The sequence below is a fragment of the Copadichromis virginalis genome, linkage group LG19 (genome assembly GCF_057382275.1).
Source record: "Copadichromis virginalis isolate Kocher_CV1m ecotype Utaka linkage group LG19, C_Virginalis_male_GT1.1, whole genome shotgun sequence".
NCBI lineage: Eukaryota > Metazoa > Chordata > Actinopteri > Cichliformes > Cichlidae > Copadichromis > Copadichromis virginalis.
The window spans coordinates 27,408,682-27,429,274 of NC_140636.1; the positions used below are offsets into that span (position 1 = coordinate 27,408,682).

The 20,593-nt window shown below is 38.4% G+C and overlaps 1 protein-coding gene across 2 annotated transcripts in view; it reads left to right on the top strand.

Moving 5' to 3' along the window:
- Positions 1 to 2,243: 2,243 nt before the first annotated feature.
- uggt1 (UDP-glucose glycoprotein glucosyltransferase 1) overlaps positions 2,244 to 20,593 on the top strand; it is a 31,797-nt gene continuing 13,447 nt past the window's right edge. Inside the window, exons 1-19 of one of the 2 annotated variants that reach the window (XM_085442549.1) lie at positions 2,244 to 2,297; positions 6,491 to 6,629; positions 6,899 to 6,978; positions 7,674 to 7,804; positions 7,904 to 8,016; positions 8,097 to 8,271; positions 9,058 to 9,154; positions 9,262 to 9,340; positions 9,594 to 9,694; positions 11,762 to 11,861; positions 11,987 to 12,047; positions 14,279 to 14,370; positions 15,025 to 15,175; positions 15,470 to 15,589; positions 15,677 to 15,762; positions 16,127 to 16,262; positions 17,999 to 18,130; positions 19,110 to 19,274; positions 20,192 to 20,312. In XM_085442549.1, coding sequence (XP_085298675.1) covers positions 2,267 to 2,297; positions 6,491 to 6,629; positions 6,899 to 6,978; positions 7,674 to 7,804; positions 7,904 to 8,016; positions 8,097 to 8,271; positions 9,058 to 9,154; positions 9,262 to 9,340; positions 9,594 to 9,694; positions 11,762 to 11,861; positions 11,987 to 12,047; positions 14,279 to 14,370; positions 15,025 to 15,175; positions 15,470 to 15,589; positions 15,677 to 15,762; positions 16,127 to 16,262; positions 17,999 to 18,130; positions 19,110 to 19,274; positions 20,192 to 20,312 — 2,110 coding nt within the window. In that variant the 5' untranslated portion in view covers positions 2,244 to 2,266. The remainder of the gene's footprint in view (positions 2,298 to 6,490; positions 6,630 to 6,898; positions 6,979 to 7,673; positions 7,805 to 7,903; positions 8,017 to 8,096; positions 8,272 to 9,057; positions 9,155 to 9,261; positions 9,341 to 9,593; positions 9,695 to 11,761; positions 11,862 to 11,986; positions 12,048 to 14,278; positions 14,371 to 15,024; positions 15,176 to 15,469; positions 15,590 to 15,676; positions 15,763 to 16,126; positions 16,263 to 17,998; positions 18,131 to 19,109; positions 19,275 to 20,191; positions 20,313 to 20,593) is intronic. The other variant, XM_085442550.1, reaches the window with a different exon arrangement.

The following is a 20,593-nucleotide window of genomic DNA, read 5'->3' on the forward strand; positions in this document are numbered from 1 at the left end:
AGTCATTCTTTTGTCTTTCTGAGAAACACAGCAGATGCACATTTAACTAGCAGACACACTGCACAGAAAAACTACACAGGGAAATGTTGTAGTTGAAATGATATGCTTTCAAAAGCAACCCCTTTCATTCCTTTTTTGTAGCATAAGCTAGATGCCGTAATACAGCAACCACAACTTCTGTACATCTGCACCAAAAAGATAATAAATAATGCATGAACTATATGCTTTTTTTGGTTCTTTCATCTCATCTCATGTAATTATATTTACCTACAAATACTTAGCATAAACCACTTTTTAAACAAGACAACATTTTACTGTTTTTAAACACATTTTCAACACATAAATACTTCCTTCTAACTGTATGACGTTTTTAATTCTCTTGTAATTTCTTTTTTTTTCTTTTTTTTTAATTATTGGCATTTTAGAATCACTATACAATACCATCAACTTCAGCTATCTTTCAGTACATATATTTTTTTTTCTTTTTTTCTATATTTAAACAACTAAAATATCCATACAATAAGAATGAAAGAAGAAGAAAAAAAGAAAAAGAAGCAAAACAGGAAATAACAAACAACATAAATAAAAAATACATAAGGAAAAAGAAAAAGGAAAGAAAAATAAATAAATAAATATAGGGAGTGTGTTTTTGTTTCCATTAATATAACTAATATAACTAATATTTCCTCTAGTCTTCTAGTAGTTAACAAAGTCAAAATCTAAAGCAAAAGCAAAAACTGGCCTGCGTTTTCTAATGTAGTCCATCCATTTCTTCCATCGTGATACAAACAGGTCCCTCTTGTAGTTCACATCAATTCTCTTGTAATTTCATTCTTACCGTAGACTAGGAATGTCTTGTTATTTCAGCTGGTCTCATTAACAGTTTCAACACTGTTCAGCGAGTAGTTTACAGACATGTCTGCATCTTCCATGCAAACTGCTGAAGACCACAGCAATCACAAGCAGATCGATGCAGCACTGTACACCTCTTTGCAACCTCCAGTAATCACTTGCCAACTGTTTAAAACTAAGGTCTAAGAACAAAAGAAGAGAGCACAAAAAGCAAAGAAATGACTGAACTGTACAAATAGAAAAGGCTAAATAACGTTGTCTTTAGCCAATAAGAGCAGTTTATTGTAACTGTGTTCGAGTTTGAATTACAATTAAAAATTTAAAAAATATTCTATTGGAGTCTTTCTTCATTTGTGTTAATCATTTGTGTTTTCTCACAGTCCTTTTGAAAGTTCTGATTGATGGTTGATCATTGTGAAAGAAAGAACTCAAGTTTGACTATCTCCATTAATATAGAGATCAAATGTGCCTATGTCCTGCAGTTTTTGCTGGTGGGTTTATTTTAATTTTTTCTAAGTAGGAAAGGGACAACAGTCTTTAATCACATGTTTATATGTAATATAGGAGGACAGTTGAATAGTGGAACATCTGTGATGCACAGAAGTATTAGGTAGTATATAGTATAAGTAAGGTTAAGCTACTACATAATACAGCGGCACCCCAAAAAGTACAGTATATTTACACTGTAAGATGTAAAATTAAAAATTAACCATACAAAATGCCTGGAAATTTACTTAAAATGACTTACACTATAATTCTTCTTTCTTGTTAAATCTTGAACTATTACCCCCTTATTGTAGTCTATTTACTACTAAGTATTTGTAGGTAAATATAATTATATTGTAATTCCAGGTGATAATACGTGGAAATTCCATTTAATTCTAAGATAATTACACCCTTTGTCAGGCCCGTATTAAAAAGTGTTTGTTACCTAAAGCACTTTGTTACTTCCCACCTCTGACCATTGGGAAACAAGCTAAAAGAGACAATGGTAAGTCCTTGGTTAGTGCTATTGCCAAGAGCTGGCAATACTTTCTTTTCAAATATCTTTAAGTGGGTGCTGCTTTTTTTGTCAGTGGTTTTAATAATACGGCTTATTAAATTATGTATTTTCTGCTTCTCACTTCTTACACTTTTAAAAAATAATGTCCTTTCACATAGTTTACTTAAATCAGGAAAATAATTTTAGGCAACAACACTAACAACAACAATAATAATAAATATAAAAAGAAAAAGGATTTTGACAGTCTTTGTTTTTAATTAGTGAATCAATTATCAGCGAAATTTGCAGTTCACCGTCTAAGGCACGTCTTATTAGTTAATCATTTATTGCTGAGAGGTTCAGTAATTTTGAACAGGCAACATTGTGGTTGCCTAATGAGCCTGTCAGGACCCGCCCACTCCACAGCGGATCATGAATTCAGGAAGCTACCGAGCCGGCTTCGGTGAGACTAAATCATTAATTTTCTGTGTTGTGGAGCTTCATACGCTTGTAGCTAAGGCTGTTTATTGTCTTTTCAACAGAATTTGACAATTTGTGCGTGTAAGTAAACAAAAACAGGTGCAATCGGGCAGTTTTGCTTTTGTGCGGGAGGCGTTAGCTAGCATTAATTTCAGGTAGCGCTAGCTCGCCGTGAGTTTTCCGGCTTTGAATGGGCTCTGAAGAGTAAATATAGCAGACATTAGAGCTGGTTAAACCAGTAAAATTTGAACGTGTGAGGTGTTTGTTACAATTAGCAGTTAACTCGTGATTACAGCTATTATGACAGCTCTGAGGGTTGTCATTGAGACAGCCCGGATGTCCAAACTGTGCACTCATTGGACGGATGAGCCACGCTGAACTCTCCCATTGGATAGAAATGATGGCACGTTTTGTTTACAGCCTCAGCATCCTGCTCTGCTGTAATTAAGCGTAACACTATTAAAGAAATCTGTAACGTTATGATATGGCGATGAAGGGTTCATGCATTTCCTCCTCGTCAGTTTGTCTCTTCTTTTTGTCTTCTCAGACCTTATATCTTAGAGTTATTTAGAGTTTGACTTGCTGGTCACCCAGGTGTCTTTCAATGAAGTGTAGTGTACCCAGCAGATTATACATAACCACTGGTTCACTACCCATTGGTTGTTTTGTGGTAGGGTATTTGAACTCGCCCTTTTGGCCCAAAAAACACACTCGCCCCTTCTACCAGGCAGAGTATCATTATTGACCATAGCAAGATAACTTCCAACTACTGTGATATTGGATTAGTTACAGCAACACCACCAGCCTGAACCACTGATAGGATGCAGAATGGGTCCATTCTTTCACTGTGTACCTTCTGCTGTAGCCAGCCTGCTTTAAAGTTTGATGTTTTGTGCATTCAGGGATGCTCTTCTGCATACATTGGTTACAACCAGTGGTAATTTGTGTCTTATTCCCTTTCTTCCTCATTTCTGCCATCAGAATGGGGAAGAACTTTACATGCCTATATTAATTGAGTTTCTGTCATGTGATTGGCTTATTAGATATTTGTGTTTAAAAGCATTTGAACAGCTGTAAAGATGAACTGGCAGGACACATTTACATTTACTGGTGCTGGCTTTTGTCATTATATATTTATAGTCTATTCTTTGGAGATCTCTATCACCAGTTCCTGTAATAATGTCTCTGACTGAAGTAGGCAGCACTCGATTGATCAATTTTGTGTGGAAGAAGAGTGAAATGATACTTGATAGTATCAGGCTATATGTGAACATGCACAGAGCCTGAGGCGAAAGGTCTAGGTTAGTAGACAAAGCTGATAACTGCTGTTTTGATACCTGTTAATTCTGACCAGGTTTTTAGAGTTTATTGAGCCAGGTAACACAAAGAAACAAGGTTACTGGTGCATCCTCTTTAGGCCTTTAAAGGCTCTAAGGCTTTTTTTTAAGCCGTTCTAAATACTGAACTCCTAAAAAAATATTTCTAAAATGCAACAATATGGAAAACCTGGCATCATACCGATGTTTAAATTTGACAGATGATCCTGATACCAGCATTAATTATTTATTTCATTAATTTTTCATTGCTGTTTATTTGTCTTTGTTGAGCTCTGATCCAGGGCAAAAAATGATCAGACACAAAAAAAGTAAACCTCAGCCACCACCTTTGGTAAATGTTATTTTGTTTCCACACGGTAATCGGCAAGGTCTGACATTGCTGTGTGGTTAATAGCTGTGCATCCCAAAAGCAAGAAGAAAAATTGTCATATTAACATACGATAAAATATAACTAATATAACTTTTACAATCGTGAATAGGAAGCATTGTGTTATGTTATTTGCAGCTAAACTTGCACAGGTAAATGATTCTGCATAATATGAGGAATAAAATGTTTAAAAATCCAGCTTTGTTTAGATTAATTACAGTTTTTTTCCCATGAAGTGATAAATAATGACCAGGTGTTTCTTTTCTTTAATATTTAATTTATGTGTATTCTTGTATAATTGCTAAGTAGTCAAACATGTAGAATCAGTTGCACAGCTTGAGGAGATGATCTGGTACCTTGCTTTAGGTGAACACTTCACAACCGTGTTTGAATTTCTTAGCAAATTATCAGTATCCTACTGTGCCTGGCAAGCCTTATGTTGTCGGCAGCACTGCTGAAGGCGGTATCACGATGTTAATAAGGAGTCTTAAGGATATTTTCTGACACTACACTTGTTGAAGCAGCGCAATGTGTCCTACTATTAAGATGATTATAAAGTCTAGACCACATAATCATACATATGTGTAAAACAATAATATTAATTTTGTTTATTTTAATTTTAAATGACTAACTTGGAACCATTTATTGTTTGAGCAGACTTTTTATTTAATAACAGGATTTGATCAGATCTCAATATTATTCAGTGGAAAGCTGATAAAAGCCTGTTATGCACACCCTGTGGCACTGAATAATGGATCGTTCAGTGCCGTCAGAAATTAGAGTTCACCCACCATACTGTGGTCTTACAAATACATACAAAGGCAAAAACAACGCTCATTTTGTCCATTAAAATATAAGAATTGTTTGTCCTTGCTACTGAAACAGTTTTGCGTGTAGTTTAGTTAACAGACTAACATAAAAAGACCGCAAAGGAAGAACTAACTCCTTCCATCTATTTATTTTGTTGTCTGTTTATCGGAGCCGGGTTGCGGGCGCAGCAGCCTGAGCAGAGAAACCCAGACTTCCTCCTATCCAGGCCACCTCCTCCAGCTTATCTGGGAGAACACCGTGGCCTTCCTAGGGCTGCTGAGAGATATAGTTGCTCCAGTGTGTCCCGAGACTACCGCACGGCCTCCTCCTGGTAGGACATACCCACCTCACCCAGGAGGCTTCCTAATCAGATGCCCAACCCATCTCAACTGGCACTTTTCAATGTGGAGGAGCAGTGGCTTTACTCTGAGACCCTCTCAATTGACTGAAATCTTTACCCTGTCTCTAAGGGCAATCCCAGCCGCCCTTCTGAGGGAGCTCATTTCTCCCACTTGCATCCACCATCTCATCCTTTTGCTTGTGACCAATAAACGAGTGAGGTGGGGACTTAAATCGACCTTGCTCAGGAAGGCTAACTTTATTTTTGTCATATTGCTGTGCAATATAAATACAATAAAATCAACCAATTATGTTAAAATCAGTGCCCTTACAGCCACTGAATATTTGGTGTTTAATTAAGGTGAAATCCAAATATAAGTTGCTAAAAATAATATCATTTGGAAATGTTGTTTGCAAGAACTCATGAGAGCATAAATGAAATTATATGATAAGCAAAAATGAAATTATATGATAAGCAAAAATGTGTAAAAATGGCAACATGTGTTTTCTATTTAAGCGCTGTTGCTCTTTCTTCAGAGGTCTCTTTGAAACATTTCCTTGTTTCAGGAGCTTTTACTCTGAGTTGAGATGTTGTATCCTACGGAGGGTCTTTTGAAGCAAATTCTAGGTAAAAAAAAAAAAATCACCACGGTACAAAGGTTAGAACTGCACATAGACGGCCTCATTTGATCCCTGTGTTCCCTAAGTCCATATGGCCCCATCCATGAAGAAAACCAAGGTTTAAATATGTTCAATTCAAAGGTCATCTTTAGTATATAAAAGTGTCAGCAAACAGTAGCACCAACGCATTAGGACAGAGTGTAAGCAACTAAATGTTATTAATATACAATTAATAATATATGTTGGTTATACACAGTAGTTGTAGTATGTTATATCTGTATGTTTTTATTTGAGAGATAATTAACTGCATTCTTGGAAATCTGCATAAACAGAGCTGAATTTGTTAAAGGAAATGATTTATTGTTATTAAAGGTTTGACAGTGGCTACATATTGTGTTGTATTTCCGTTTCCATGTTTTTATTGTCTTCATCTTTCAATGGCATCTTTGTGGTCACTGAGCTTGTAGTTTGTTAGGATCTGCCTCTGTGTTTTATCTCTGTTGGCAGTGAGATGTTCAGCCAATTCGTACAGAGCCAGATAACATTATAATCTACTTTGGTGGCTGAGTGGGCTCCGTTCTTCACTACCGCATAGCACAATGGGCGGGATGATACTATCATTCACACTGTTTATTTTGAGCTCGACTTTAACAGCAATGTGGAAATCTTTAGCCTCACTTCCCAACTCTTCTGTTCCCTCAGGTGTAGGCTTGAGGATGTGGCTTCTGTGGATCGTGCTGCTCTCGCTGCTCTCTGTCGCATCTGGGGGTGCGGACTCAAAGGCTGTCACAACCACTCTTACAACCAAATGGGCTGATACACCGCTGCTGCTGGAGGCCAGGTATGACACTGCACTGCTCAAAGGGAGCAGCACTTTGGCTGCATTACATATAAATTACATTTCAAAAGGAGATAATAGATAAATCAGTGTTCTGAGGTCATTCATGTGACTGTCCTCTAAGTGAGTTTAAACTACACTTCTGTCTCACTGATATGTCCTTGAGGAAGACTGTGAATAATTAAGGGCTTTAGGTGTTGTGCTGTTTGCAGTAGCTGACACTATGCATTTCCAGCTTATGAGACCGCCACTTTCATATTCTCCTTCCCCAGTGAGTTCATGGCAGAGGAGAGCCAGGAGAAGTTCTGGGACTTTGTAGAGGCCAATCAAAACATAGAAGGAGAGCATGACGGTAAAGTAAAACTTTGGACTCTGTGGACAAGATTTCACTTTTAGTTTCTGCGCTGTGAGCAGCTGAATTTATGATGTGTATGCAGCATCTTGGCAGTAATTGCATTGTCGGGGTTTTAGCCACATACTCATTGGAGCAATAACACAATAAAAAGTGTATCTCAGTTAGACCAGAACTGCTGTAACACAATTTCAAGGGGACCTATTATGCTTTTCCTTATTCTCTTTATTATATATACTGTACCAGTGGTGGTTACTCATATTAAATTTGGTCAGATTTTCCGATATTGAGGTCAGCGCTTGTGCAAGTAATCCCAGTGAAAACTCAGGCTTCAGATTGCTCTGAACACAGTTTTTTCTCCTTTTTTTGATTATGGCACCTTATGTTGTAAGTGAGAACAGATATTCTCTCAGCACAGCAGCCCCGTCCACCTGCTGTTCAGACCTTCCGTTTGTGAGGCCCAGCGAATTAGAAGAAAGTTTGCTTGCAGGGAGCGTGACCCTGAAGCGAGATAAGATCTGTGGTTATTGCCTCACAGCCCAGTGTAACATAAAAAAGGATTATTCTGAATTGTGAATTCTGCAAAGCTATTTAATATAGATTACAGTAATTAAATATGAAGGGTAATAGGTCCTCTAGGGAGGGGCGAGACCACACCGAAATCTTACGTGTGCACATTTGCTGTCCCCACACAGACACAGATCAGGCCTACTATGATCTGATCATGAAGAGAGCCAGTGCCTTGCTCAGCTCCGTCCAGTTAAACATGCTGAAGTTCGCACTCTCACTGAGAGCTTACTCTGCAACAGTACACTCCTTCCAACAGGTAACAGCAGGGCAATTTAAAGCTGTTTTGAAGGCTTGAGCATACATGTGAGTAGGATGATATTAGTACTGATTATGCTTTTTGGGTGTATATTTTTAGATAGCGTCCACTGAGCCTCCTCCTTCTGGCTGCTCAGCTTTTTTGAGCATCCACGGAGAGAAGACCTGTGATGCAGAGAAGTTAGAGGCACTCCTAAAAAGTGCACCTCAAAGGTAAAAAAAAGTCACATACATCTAAAGCAAAAGGATTACGAATTATATTATTAAGATTAAATTTTTTTTCTCTCTTCCAGGACAAAGCCATATCTTTTTAAAGGTGATCATAAATACCCAGGTTCAAATCCAGATGCTCCTGTTGTGATTCTTTACGCCCAGTTTGGGACGGCAGATTTCCAGAAGCTTCACCAAGTCATTCTATCCAAAGTTAATGAAGGCTCGGTGACCTACGTGCTTCGCCACTACCTGCCTGTAAGAATTGCTTTACTTCTAATATAATTTAAATGAGAAGATCACAATAGATAGTTTGAGATTGAGCGTATTTAGGTCACTACTACCGGTATGTGAAATTATCAATAAAGCAAATGTTTTCCATGTCAGGAATAGTTTTATAAGTGTAAGTTGGTTTATAGTCATGTGGTGAAATCCCAAAGTTACTTTGGGCTCCTGTGTTTTATCCTCGTCTTACAAAAAAAAATCTGCAGTTTAAGACGGTCCTCATTTACACCTGGGATGAAAAGAGCTTCTCCAGTTCCTCATGCTAGACTGCAAGTTTCTCAAGTTGGATTACTTTCCCCTCACATGCAAATCCATTTGATAGTGTTTTTCTTTTTTTCCTCCCCCTGATTATGCTAAATTATTCTCACCATCTGTCTTTCAGGCAGGAAGTCCTGGGCACTAGAAAGGCTGTAACATTTAACTCTTACTCTGTGCATATAGCTCTGGGGCCAGACCAGGGACAGTTAGTGGCTTAAGTACTTAGCAAGCTGGTTGTCTGCACATGAAAGATAGTCAGCAAGCACATGCATTTATAATGTGAGTGGGATTTATTTTTTTTACAAGTGGGAACACAAGAACGTTCACAGAGCTTTTTACATTAAGAAAAAAAAAAATTTTTGTTTTGTCATCAGGTTAGCATAACTGTGTCTTTTAATCTGTTTGCAAATGCAATTAATTGCAATTAAGCGTTTTCTGTGTGTGACACAATTATAAGCATGTGATGTCCCATCTTTTCTTATTTTTCTTCTTCTTCTGCAGAAGTCAAGAGGAAAGAAGGTGTATCTGTCCGGGTATGGAGTGGAGCTGGCCATCAAAAGCCAGGAGTACAAAGCAAAGGATGACACACAAGTCCAAGGTGTACATACTCACAGGAAGACACACAGTCGATACACACATGCCCACAGTGTTGTAATCCCAGAGGAGTCCTGACTTGAAAATCGAGTTAATTGATTGTGGTTTCAGGGGCGGAGGTGAATGCTACAATGATCGGAGAGAATGATCCAGTGGATGAGGTTCAGGGATTCCTTTTTGGCAAACTCAAGTGAGTGACTCTGTGTCAGCCTATGATAAAAATTCAAAGCTTGGATTAGGTCCAGGAATTGCACCACACTCTCTCAGCCAAGCCTTTCTTTTTTTTTTTTTTCTTTTTTTTTCCTCCTGTCTTGAAGCACCGACCACATCTGTGCTCAACTAACCAGAAATAATCAAATCAATCTGTGAATCCAACAACTTTTTCTTAATTAGCACTTAAGTCATTTAACAGATGCATGCATTCTGTCCATCTTTCTCACTAGGACCCTCTACCCGGAGCTCAAGGAACAGCTTAAAGAATTGAGGAAGCATTTAGTTGAAAGCACCAACGAGATGGCACCTCTGAAAGTCTGGCAAATGCAAGGTGGGCCTCTTTCCAAATTTAATTGTCTTATTTCAGACATCAGCAGATTTTTCTGTGTTTGCAGTTTCCTTCTGAGTGATTGGTTTTGACAATATGAACAGGCTCTGTAAGGAAGTATCTGTTTCTGGTATTACACGTGTAAATAAATAATGATACAGCACAATGAAACAAACTTGTCAAAACTGACCGAGTCAACATCTTGACAGGCTAGCAGAAAATAAACTGTGAGGCCCTCTTAATCTACAGATAACACCTGTGGGCATTGCTCCTGTGACTTAATTTTTCAGAGAATCAATTTTATGATCCTGCAAATATACCTGCAGGACTTGAACATAGTTCTCTATCTATTACTTCCATAGCTATGGCTGACAAAGACAATTATCCGATGGGAAAAATCCCATGTCCTCATACCCATTAAATTCAAATCAATTGTTAGCTGACCCAGAGCGTCCTCTGACGTTCTTACAATTTCACAGGAGTATCTCGTTACACAATCATTTTAAAGATACCCTCCTTACTCCACAAATGGGGGGAAAAAAGATCATTTCAAGGTTTTTTTTTCTAGCACAGAATGGGCCTTTGGGGAGTGACTACAGACAGCAGAAAACATAATCGCCGCCTACAGTAAAAGCAGTCAGCCTGTGCTTCCTAGAAGCCCATGTCTTTTCTGGGATTTCCTAACATGTGTTAAATAGAAAAAATGCCCAATATGCTTAACTATTACCAACTAGTTGGTAGTAGTTTTCATTATAGGTAGAGGACTGGTTAATGCGAGTCAAACAGGTGGACCAAGAAATGGGTCCACCTCAAAACAGTATTATATGAGAGAAAATAAACTGTATCTGTAATTTCACATGCTAGCACCGTACATATACTGTATTTATTTAAATCATCTGTTAACCATGGGAGTTTCCTGAACTATTAGAAAGTTAAAAATGCTTTCCTATTCTCTGTCTCAACAACCCTTTGATCAGGAATAAATGAAAATAAATTAACATTGGCTTCTCCAGTTGTCTTCTGTTGCTTTAACCATGATGTCATTCCACCTGTAAATCAAACTAGCAGCTGAAAATGTATCTGTATCGATCTCTGATCTACGACTGCAATCGATCACTGTCCTCTTGATGCGTTTGAGCCATAATACCTTGAAGACATGAAAGCTTTGTCTGCAGCAATATAAAAGCATTGATTAAGATGACATCATATATTGATTAACAGTTCAAACTCACTCTCACAGATGCAATCACATATACTTTTTAATTTTGTCATTTTCTTTTTGATGTTATCGAGCAAATAAAAAATTATATTGGCTCCAGCTCATCTGTTATGTTTATGTTTCTTAAAGAAAACGCTTCCATATGTAAAAGGTCAGCCTATCAGTAGGTGTAATCAGGATGTGAGCGTTCGGCTGCTTTTATATTTGGCAAATAAAGGCTCCGAGGAGATGAGGAGGTTGAACTCGACTGTCAGACTGTCATGTGGGCGTCTGTCTTTATCTCCTAACCCTGTGGGGCTCATTAGCTCAGCCTGTTTACAAAGAGAGGGAGACCTCCAGAGGCTAATAATCACACAGACTACAACACCATTACAGAGATGCTCACTGCATTGAAATAATCCTCACTGCTCTCTTCCCTCCTTGCACACCAAAGCTCCATACACCCCTTTATCTTTTCCACACTTACAAATTAACGTGATGATAAGTATATCTGCGTTTATATCAATTTAAGGTGGCGAACATCATAAACATTATTCCTGCTCAACACAAACATTTCAGCATCGACACTTTAATGTGAATCGTAATTTGCCCATATGAAATGTCTGTGTTGTACAGAGCTGCAAGCATATAGCCTTAGTCCTTTTAAATAATCAAGAGTAAGTTAACGATCTTTGAAGCAGCCCTTGTCTTTGTTTTATGTCTAAGTGCTCACATGTCTTCTAATTATGATCATTGTTTCTTTTTCTTCTTTTCCTGTGTTTCCTGTTCTTCTTACTAATTTTTCCACTCATCTCTTTCCCATTCTGACCCTCATCGCCTGCCTGAACATCCACCCACCTTCTCTTTTACAGATCTGAGTTTCCAGACAGCTGCTCGCATTCTTGCTGCTCCTGCTGTTGATGCCCTCAATGTTATGAAAGACCTCAGTCAGAATTTTCCCACCAAGGCCAGGTAGAGGAGAAACGAAAACACACACAGATACACACACATGAGCAGTAACTACAATAAGAAGCTTGGTTTGTGTAGATTTTGGATAGTCAGCAGTTTCACAGTTCAGTCTTCCTTTTCTCTCCCAGGTCAATCACTAAAACTGTGGTCAACTCGGAGATCCGTAAAGAGATTGGCGAGAATCAAAAGGTACATGTTTGATCATCTTCTATTTTTTCCCACTTGCCCTTTTGTAACACAATGAAAACATTTCTGCTTTTGGTTAAAGATGAAAATGAACCCTTTAGTCTCTTTCACTTTCTTTTAACATCATGAATGCAGTTAATAGGCCTTCATGTGCTTGTTAGACTAACACTAAATGACTTGATCATTTCAGGTATTTTCAGGTTTAGAAACCACATGTAATTGTTACAACATGAATTAAGCTGACTTAATTTATGCAACATTACCTCCGATCCCAACCTCAACACGATGTGTCAGTGTCTTTAGTCTTTATATTCCTCTCTCTGATGTCATACGTCTTTGCTGTGTGACTTGGGGAAAAAACAATACTGATGTCACATAAAAATCTCATTAGGACACAAGCTTTTCTTGTCTTCTTGCAAAGACCGGATGACGAGGCTGTTACAAGGCTCTTTTTTTTTGTTTTGTTTTTTTATTGACTCATCCAATCGAAGGACTGATAGGCTTATGTGATGGCAAAGCATCTGTTGTCCATACATATCTCCACAATTCACAAGAATTGGTGCAAGATGAAGGTCATATTCGTTTTCACAAGATCTGCTGCTTCTTTAAAGAATATTAGTGTGATTTTAGTGAAACAAGATTAATTTGTCCCCCTTATGGCTGTTTGTGATCCTCCCTGACTTCTCGGTGGATTTTACCAGTTACAACAAAACCTAGACCTTTCATTAAGAACTTTACATTTTACAATAACCTGTGAATTCTGGTGGATCATAAGCTGCTACATCATTGATATTCTGGTTCCTTCTTTTGTGCCTCCAAGACCTTTTCGTTGGCATAAAGTGAGATCTTTTCATATCCATCAGAAATGTTTTATTCTTTGGGCTTCCCTGGAGTAGCTTTGTATGCTTCACAGTTCAAAATAACCTTTATAAATCTTATAGTGGGCGTTGGTGCAGCTGCTCAGTTCATCCGCTGTCTGAAAGACGTCGCTTTAGCTCCTTCCCCTATAGATTTGCTCCCCTTTTAAGCAGTATTTCTTGTGATTGGCTGCCCCTCACAAAGTGAGAGTAAAAAAAACTCTAAAATTGAGTTTTGATCAGCCTGAATCATTAACTTTTAGCTCAGCAGTTCAGTGGCTAAGACTAAATCATCTGCTTTCAAACTGCTCGATTTCATCATCTGTCCTATGTTTGTCTTTCCATTATCGAGGATCCTTATTCTTTTAATCTTGCAGACTGTGTCCTCTAGTGGTTAGGGATAATTTAGCTTTAGCTGTTTACCAATTTAATCCACTAAAGAGGACGAACCGAGACATACAGCATTATTGCAAACATCCACAATCAAGTAGCTTTTGTCTCTCAAAATGAAACTGCCCCTCCTGGTTTTGTTTTACCTTTTACTTTGTGATCAATTGTAAACATCATCTGATTTGAAAGCATTCAGTTTTTGACAATGTGTGTTTTGCTTCGCCTGTTAGTGGAATAGGCACTCACCCCTTCTTCTTGTCAGTGTTTTCTCTCTCTCCTTTGCTTGGTCTCCTCTCCTGAAGCTGTGCTCACATTATCTTGGTGTGCAGACAGGAGTTCGGGCTGATGGTGGGGCTGAGCAGACAAACGTCCTAATTACTGAATCGGTGATTCATTCAGCAGGCGCGCAGAGTCCTACAGCGAGAAATGATTATTGATTGAAGTAGTTTGGACACGTGCACTTGCTCGCACACAGACACGTCTTTGTCTTTCTCTCACACACAGGCATGCATCCACACACTCACACAATTTAAGTGGGATGAACAATATTTGTGTTAATCATGTCTTGTTGTAATTGCAATGTCTGGAGTATGATTAATCTGATGTCTTTGTCTTTCTGTAATGAGATTTGACTGTGCCAGAACGACTTTGAGCTTTCTTTTTGCCTGTGCAGACGCACAAACACACATGCGGGTCTCTTCTCATAGACATATTCACACACATTTACACACCCCTTCTTTGATAATTAGATTTGTTTAGTGTGGGGTTTAATTGCTCTAAACAGGCTGATTTTGAACAGAGTTGTCAGTGCTTGTTTAGAGCTGTCAACGTTGTGGCTTTGTGTTGACTGTTGCCTCTAGTTTTACAGTATAATTGACTACATGATGGCTGGTTTTGATGTTGTTTGCCTCACAGCTCAGCTGGTGTTGAATGGGGAGCTTGACACAAACAGGATATTTAGTCATATTGACGTTTCTCTTTCCATAGTTTTTCAAAGGAACTCTGGGGTTGCAGCCCGGGGATTCAGCGCTGTTCATCAACGGGCTGCATATAGATTTGGACGCACAGGACATCTTCAGGTACACATAAAAAGCCATATTTTGAGCATCTAATTTGCAGTAATTACAGCACAGAAATGCATCTGTGTTGCTTTAACCTTTTGCAAATGAAAGTATATAATCAGTCAAGACCGTAGCTTGACTGATTATATACTTTAACAATTGTTTAGAACAAAATGTAAAGTAAAATTAAATTAAAGATTTTTGTGTGTGTGCGTGTGTTTGGGCTCTTAAGACCTGGGAATGTTAAGACAACTGGGCCTAAAACGGGGCATGAAAAGATTTGAATGATAGTCACAGAAGCAGCAAATGCTTCCATATGGAAAACTGTACCCAAGTGATATTCTTGGGTTTACTGGAATATTCAAAAATTAGTTCTTGTATTAGGTATTAATAGGTTGTGCTCGACCAATCGATAAAATAAGTTGAGAGTGAGACTGTATAATAACGGAGATTGTTGCTTTTTCTTTGTCATGTTTTTAAAATCTGATTTCACATTCACATCTTACCTGCTGTTTAATGATTTAAATAAGCCAGATCAAAACTGAAAATAATGAGCTCTACTTATACATCTCTTTCAGATAATAAGGCAGTCTAGATGCTACGCTCAAATTCTTGATTACAATACACACACACTGCACCACTTAACTCGCCTCTGTCCTTTGCTACCTGCAGTGTGTTTGAAGTGCTGCGCAGCGAGGCCCGGGTGATGGAGGGTCTGCGCTCCCTGCTAATCGAGACACCTTTTATTCACGACATCCTGAAGCTCAACGTCCAGCCCTCCGACTCTGACTACGCCGTCGACATCCGCAGCCCGGCCATCAGTGTAAGAGTGTCCGTGTTCACACACGTCCCTAATAACTAACTGTTGAATGCTGCAGCAAATGAGGGACTTAACCAAAATAAGCTTGGAAAGAAATGTGTTGTGTTTGGAAGATTTTTGTTGTGCAATCAAGTTTCTATTTGAAAAAATTTGGAGGCATTTCAAGCCCTCCAAAATTATCGTTGTGCTTTCCTTCCGCTAGCAGTGAAAAGTAATTTCTTGTTGGCTCTTGTCTGCTCATTCTTGTTTTTAAACTTAATTTAAACCATTTCCTCTTCACTGCATTCTCCTTTTTAGTGGATTAACAACTTGGAGACCGACTACAGGTACAGCTCATGGCCCTCCAACGTGCAGGAGCTGCTCAGACCAACTTTCCCTGGAGTCATCAGGCAGATCCGCAAGAACTTTCACAATCTGGTAAGAGCGCAGTTTATTAATCAGACCCCTGTGAATCCAAATAGGTCTGAAGCTTTTCTGATGAATGCTAACACGCATCTGTTGCAGGTGATCATTCTGGATCCGACCCAGGAGAACACTGTAGAACTGCTGAGCGTCGCAGAGATGTTTTATGCTAATAATATACCCCTCAGGTTGGTGTTTCTGTCATCAAGATGTATACATTTTTTGGACATTTTCTTGGGAATTAATTATCAGCTTTTATGAATTTGAATGCACAACATATCACTTTTTTATTGCTGTACAGTAACCAGAAAACTAAAATAAATAAATAAAATAAAAGAGGTGCTGCAGAGCATTGGTAGTCAGTAGAAATGTGTAGTTAAAAATCCATTTTTAATTTAAGAGTTTTGTCAGGGATGTTTGGAAGACCTTTGATACCGCGCTGCATGTGGCATCTTGGGATGGTCAGTTTGTTTGAATACTGATGAAGCAGGCAGCACACGCTCTGCATTTTAACTGTTTTTGGAAGCTTACTTGCTCCGTGTTTGTGTTTAGGATCGGGCTGGTGTTTGTGGTGTCTGATGAAGACGACATAGATGGTATGCAAGATGCCGGTGTGGCACTCGTCCGAGCCTACAACTACATCACTGAAGAGGTGGACAGTCAGAATGCATTTGAAGCCGTCATGTCGGTGAGTCCATTGTTCACAGAAACTAGGAAGTGAAAAAGACCTTTGTAAGACTTTATCTAATCTGTGTCTCTGTTACTCTTTGCCTGATCCAAATAGTTAACGCATCCCTCCTATCAGGTGTCTTCCCCAAAAGCCTTAAAAACAGCAGTTATCAAACCAATATTAAAGAAAAAGAACCTAGACAGCACATTAATGCAAAACTACAGACCAATCTCTAATCTTCCATTTATCGTTAAACAGCTTTCTCACAATGAACACCCGCTTTGATATTTATCAGTCTGGTTTTCGTAGGCACCACAGCACCGAGACAGCCCTTGTCAAAGTGTTTAATGACATCCGTATAAATACTGACCGTGGGAAATCCACAGTATTGGTACTACTGGACCTTAGTGCGGCGTTTGACACCGTTGATCATGATATATTACTGGAACGTCTAGAGAGCTGGGCCGGACTCTCTGGTACAGCACTCGACTAGTTCAAGTCCTACCTTAAGAATAGAAACTTCTATGTGTCAATTAGCCAATTTTCATCACAAAATATAGAAATCACATGCGGGGTCCCCCAGGGTTCCATCCTCGGGCCCCTCTTATTTAGCATTTACATGCTCCCGTTAAGCCAGATTATAACCACCAATAATATTAACTACCACAATTATGCAGACGATACTCAACTTTATATCTCAATGTCACCAGGTGATGTTGAACCTATCCAAACTCTTAATAAATGCATTGAGCGAATTAACAACTAGATGTCTCATAATTTCCTTCAACTGAACAATAACAAAACTGACTTATCTTTGGACCCAAAAAAGATTGATTAAATATCAGTAATCAGCTCAAACTGGTCCAACTAGAAACTACCGACCAGGCCAGAAATTTAGGTGTAACAATGGACTCAGACCTGAACCTCCAGGGCCACATAAAAGTTATAACAAAGTCAGCCTTCTATCACCTGAGGAACATTTCTAGGATTAAAGGACTGATGACACAAGGAGACCTAGAAAAACTCATCCATGCATTTATCTCTAGCCACCTTGATTACTGTAACAGTATCTTCACAGGTTTACCCAAAAAATCAATCTGACAACTGCAGCTGATTCAGAACGCTGCTGCTCGTGTTCTCACTAGAACCAAGAAAATGGAGCACATTACTCCAGTTCTAAAGTCATTACACTGGCTCCCTGTAGCTCAGAGAATAGACTTTTTAAAGTGCTTTTATTAGTTTATAAGTCCTTGAATGGGTTAGCACCAGAGTACATTAGGGATCTGCTATCATGGTACAAACCATCCAGATCAGTTAGGTCCTCCAGCTCTCGTTTATTGACCGTCTCTAGAACCAGAACTAAACATGGAGAAGCAGCTTTTAGTTTCTATGCTCCTCACATCTGGAATACTCTATCGGGAGAATGCAAAGCAGCAGAGACACTGAACTCTTTTAAGTCTAAAATTAAAACTTACTTATTTAGACTTGCTTATGAGTAACTGATCCTATTATGGCTCTCTATATGTTTGTTTTAATTTTTAATATAAATTATTGTCTTGATTATTGTTTTATTGTAAATGCTTTCTTGTAAATGTTTTCTTGTTTTTTACTTTTATAGTGATTTATGCTTTATTTTTTGTTTTATTTTAATCATGTAAAGCACCTTGAATTGCCTTGTGCTGAAAGTGTGCTATACAAATGAAATTGCCTTGCCCACTTGTTCATCCCGTTCTCTTCTCTTCTCCCTCTTATAGATGTTTAACCGTGTGCCAGTTGGTGGTCGGCTGAGTGTCGGGGATGTAGTTAAAGTGCTGGAGAAGAAGTTTCCCTACGTCGAAGTCAGCAGTGTCCTCGGAGCCGACTCCAGCTATGACAGCAACAGGAAGGTGAGTCGAGCAGGATGTTTTTTCTGTTCATATTATTAATCTAAAATTACATTTTTATTAACACAGCAAATCTAAGTGTACAATTACAGTCAAAAGAGCTGTATGTAGCACCAGAATAAAAGGATAACTGAGCAACTCAAGAGTAGTTTGATAATTCATCAGTGGATGAATAGTGGTCATTTTATTAGGTACACACATTAAACTGCTCACAAACACAAATATCTGAGCAGACAATCACACGGCACCAACTCAACTGAGCGTCAGAAATGGGAAGAAAGATTATTTTAAGTCACTCTGACTAAGGGATGTTTTTTGGTGGCAGAGGGACTGCTCTGAGTATTTCAGAAACTGCAGATTTATTCCGATTTTCCCCACGCAATCATCTCCGGAGTTTATAGAAAATGGTCTGAAAAAAGAGGAGAGAAAAAAAATCAGTGAGCATCAGGAGAAAAAACCCTTGTTGTAGTCAGAGGAGAATGGCCACACTGCTTCATGCTGATAGGAAGCCAACAGTAATTCAAATAACCACTGGCTACAACCAAGGTATACAGAAGAGCATTTCTGAATGCACATCATGTTAAACTTTGAAGCAGCAACCACAGAAGACCACACTGCGTCACACTCATGTCAGCTAAGAAAAGGAATCTGACGTGGAGTATCTGTCGTCTGATGGCTGCTTCCAGTAGGATAAAATCATCTTAAAGTGGTTTCTTGAACATGAGAATGAGTTCACTGTACTCAGATGACCTTCAGTCATCAGATCTCAATCCAGTAGAGCACATTTGGGATGTGGTGGAATTGCAGCAACTGTACAATAGTATCATGTATTTAAGAGGTTTTTAGATGCAAGAATATTAAGTGTGATTTTGTTCTAAAAGAGAAATAGAACAGCCTTTTTAAAGTGGTCACCTAAAACTGACTGCAGAGCCGAATAATTAAGGGTTAACTAGATAACATTTCTTTCTTTCTTCCCTTTCAGGAAGGACGGGCATACTATGAGCAAACAGGAGTAGGCCCGCTGCCTGTGGTCATGTACAACGGGATACCTTACCAGCGTGAACAGCTGGACCCGGATGAACTGGAAACTGTCACCATGCAGAAAATCCTGGAGACCACCTCATTCTACCAAAGGGCCGTCTACCTGGTCAGTTACAATCACATTTACAATAAAAGCTCATTATCTGCCATATCATTATTTTATTAAGGGTTATTCTAAAATACAGGTTTTAGAGCATCAGTCACAGTTTCTAAAAAAAAAAATCTGTTGCTGGACTTTAATTCAAAACAACCAATAATATATCTCAGTTTCATCTTTTGATATTTTATATTTGTATTATTTTGAACAATATGCAGAAAACTGCATTTTGCATTTCAGCACAAATAGTTTGCCTTAATTTCACAAGCAAACTTCAAATCTATTCTCATTTTTAACAATAAAAATGTGTTGTTGTTTTTTCTAAAAAGTACTTCATAAGATATATTTATTTGTCAGTCCTTTTTCTTTTAATTAGGTTTTTCTTTCCTGGACCTGCTACAAAATCTTAGTGTAAAATTAAAGGCAGAAGTTAAGCCACCATAAAGTAAACTTGCTAAAGTACACTGTCTGTCTTTGAGGTCATAAAACAAATTCTCTTTTCAGCAGGATCTTTGTGAGCATGCCATCTGTCATTTTTCCTCTTTTAATGTCAGCCCATCACACAGAGGAGCCAAATCTTTGAATTGATTCTTTCAAAGGATTTCTAAGGAATTTAAACACAGCAAGCAGCATTTAATTTGGTGGCTATAGAAGTCTTACTGGTCAGCATAGCATTAGTCATCCTACCTACCTTTTCTCTTTTCTTTTTTTTAATGTTTAACTCAAACTTATTCAGAGAAAACTTTCTAAACAAGCACCCGTAACTGCAGTGAAAAGGCCATTAACATTTAAGAAGTGCTTTTTAAACTGTGAGCAGGGAAATCTTGCAGAGAAGGACCTCCTGCATGACTGTCAGCTCTGCAGCTAAAGCGACGACTCTGACTTTTTACTTTAACCTCGCACGTTTCCTCTCATGTCACTCGCAGGGCGAGCTGGCTACAGACCACGATGTCGTCGACTTCATCATGAACCAGCCCAGTGTTGTTCCTCGAATCAACCCCAGAGTGTTGTCCACCAGCAGAACCTACCTGGATCTGTCTGATACCAGTAAGTATGAGGGTTTCTTAAATTTCAATTTTTTTTAGATCATCCTCAGAAACTAATGTGCTGTCTGTGACATGGATGACTCAAAGCTTCATGTAGAAGCACAGTTAGTTTTCCAAATATTCTTCAACCATTACTGCTACTATTTATTTCTATTTATTTGATGATTATTATTTTGTTGGCGTTTTTTGCAGTACAGATATGATGTAATCAAAAGTTTGTATATTATAAAAACATTTGCTCCAGAATCGATACTTTACTCCTTTTTTTTCATCTCGTTTTGC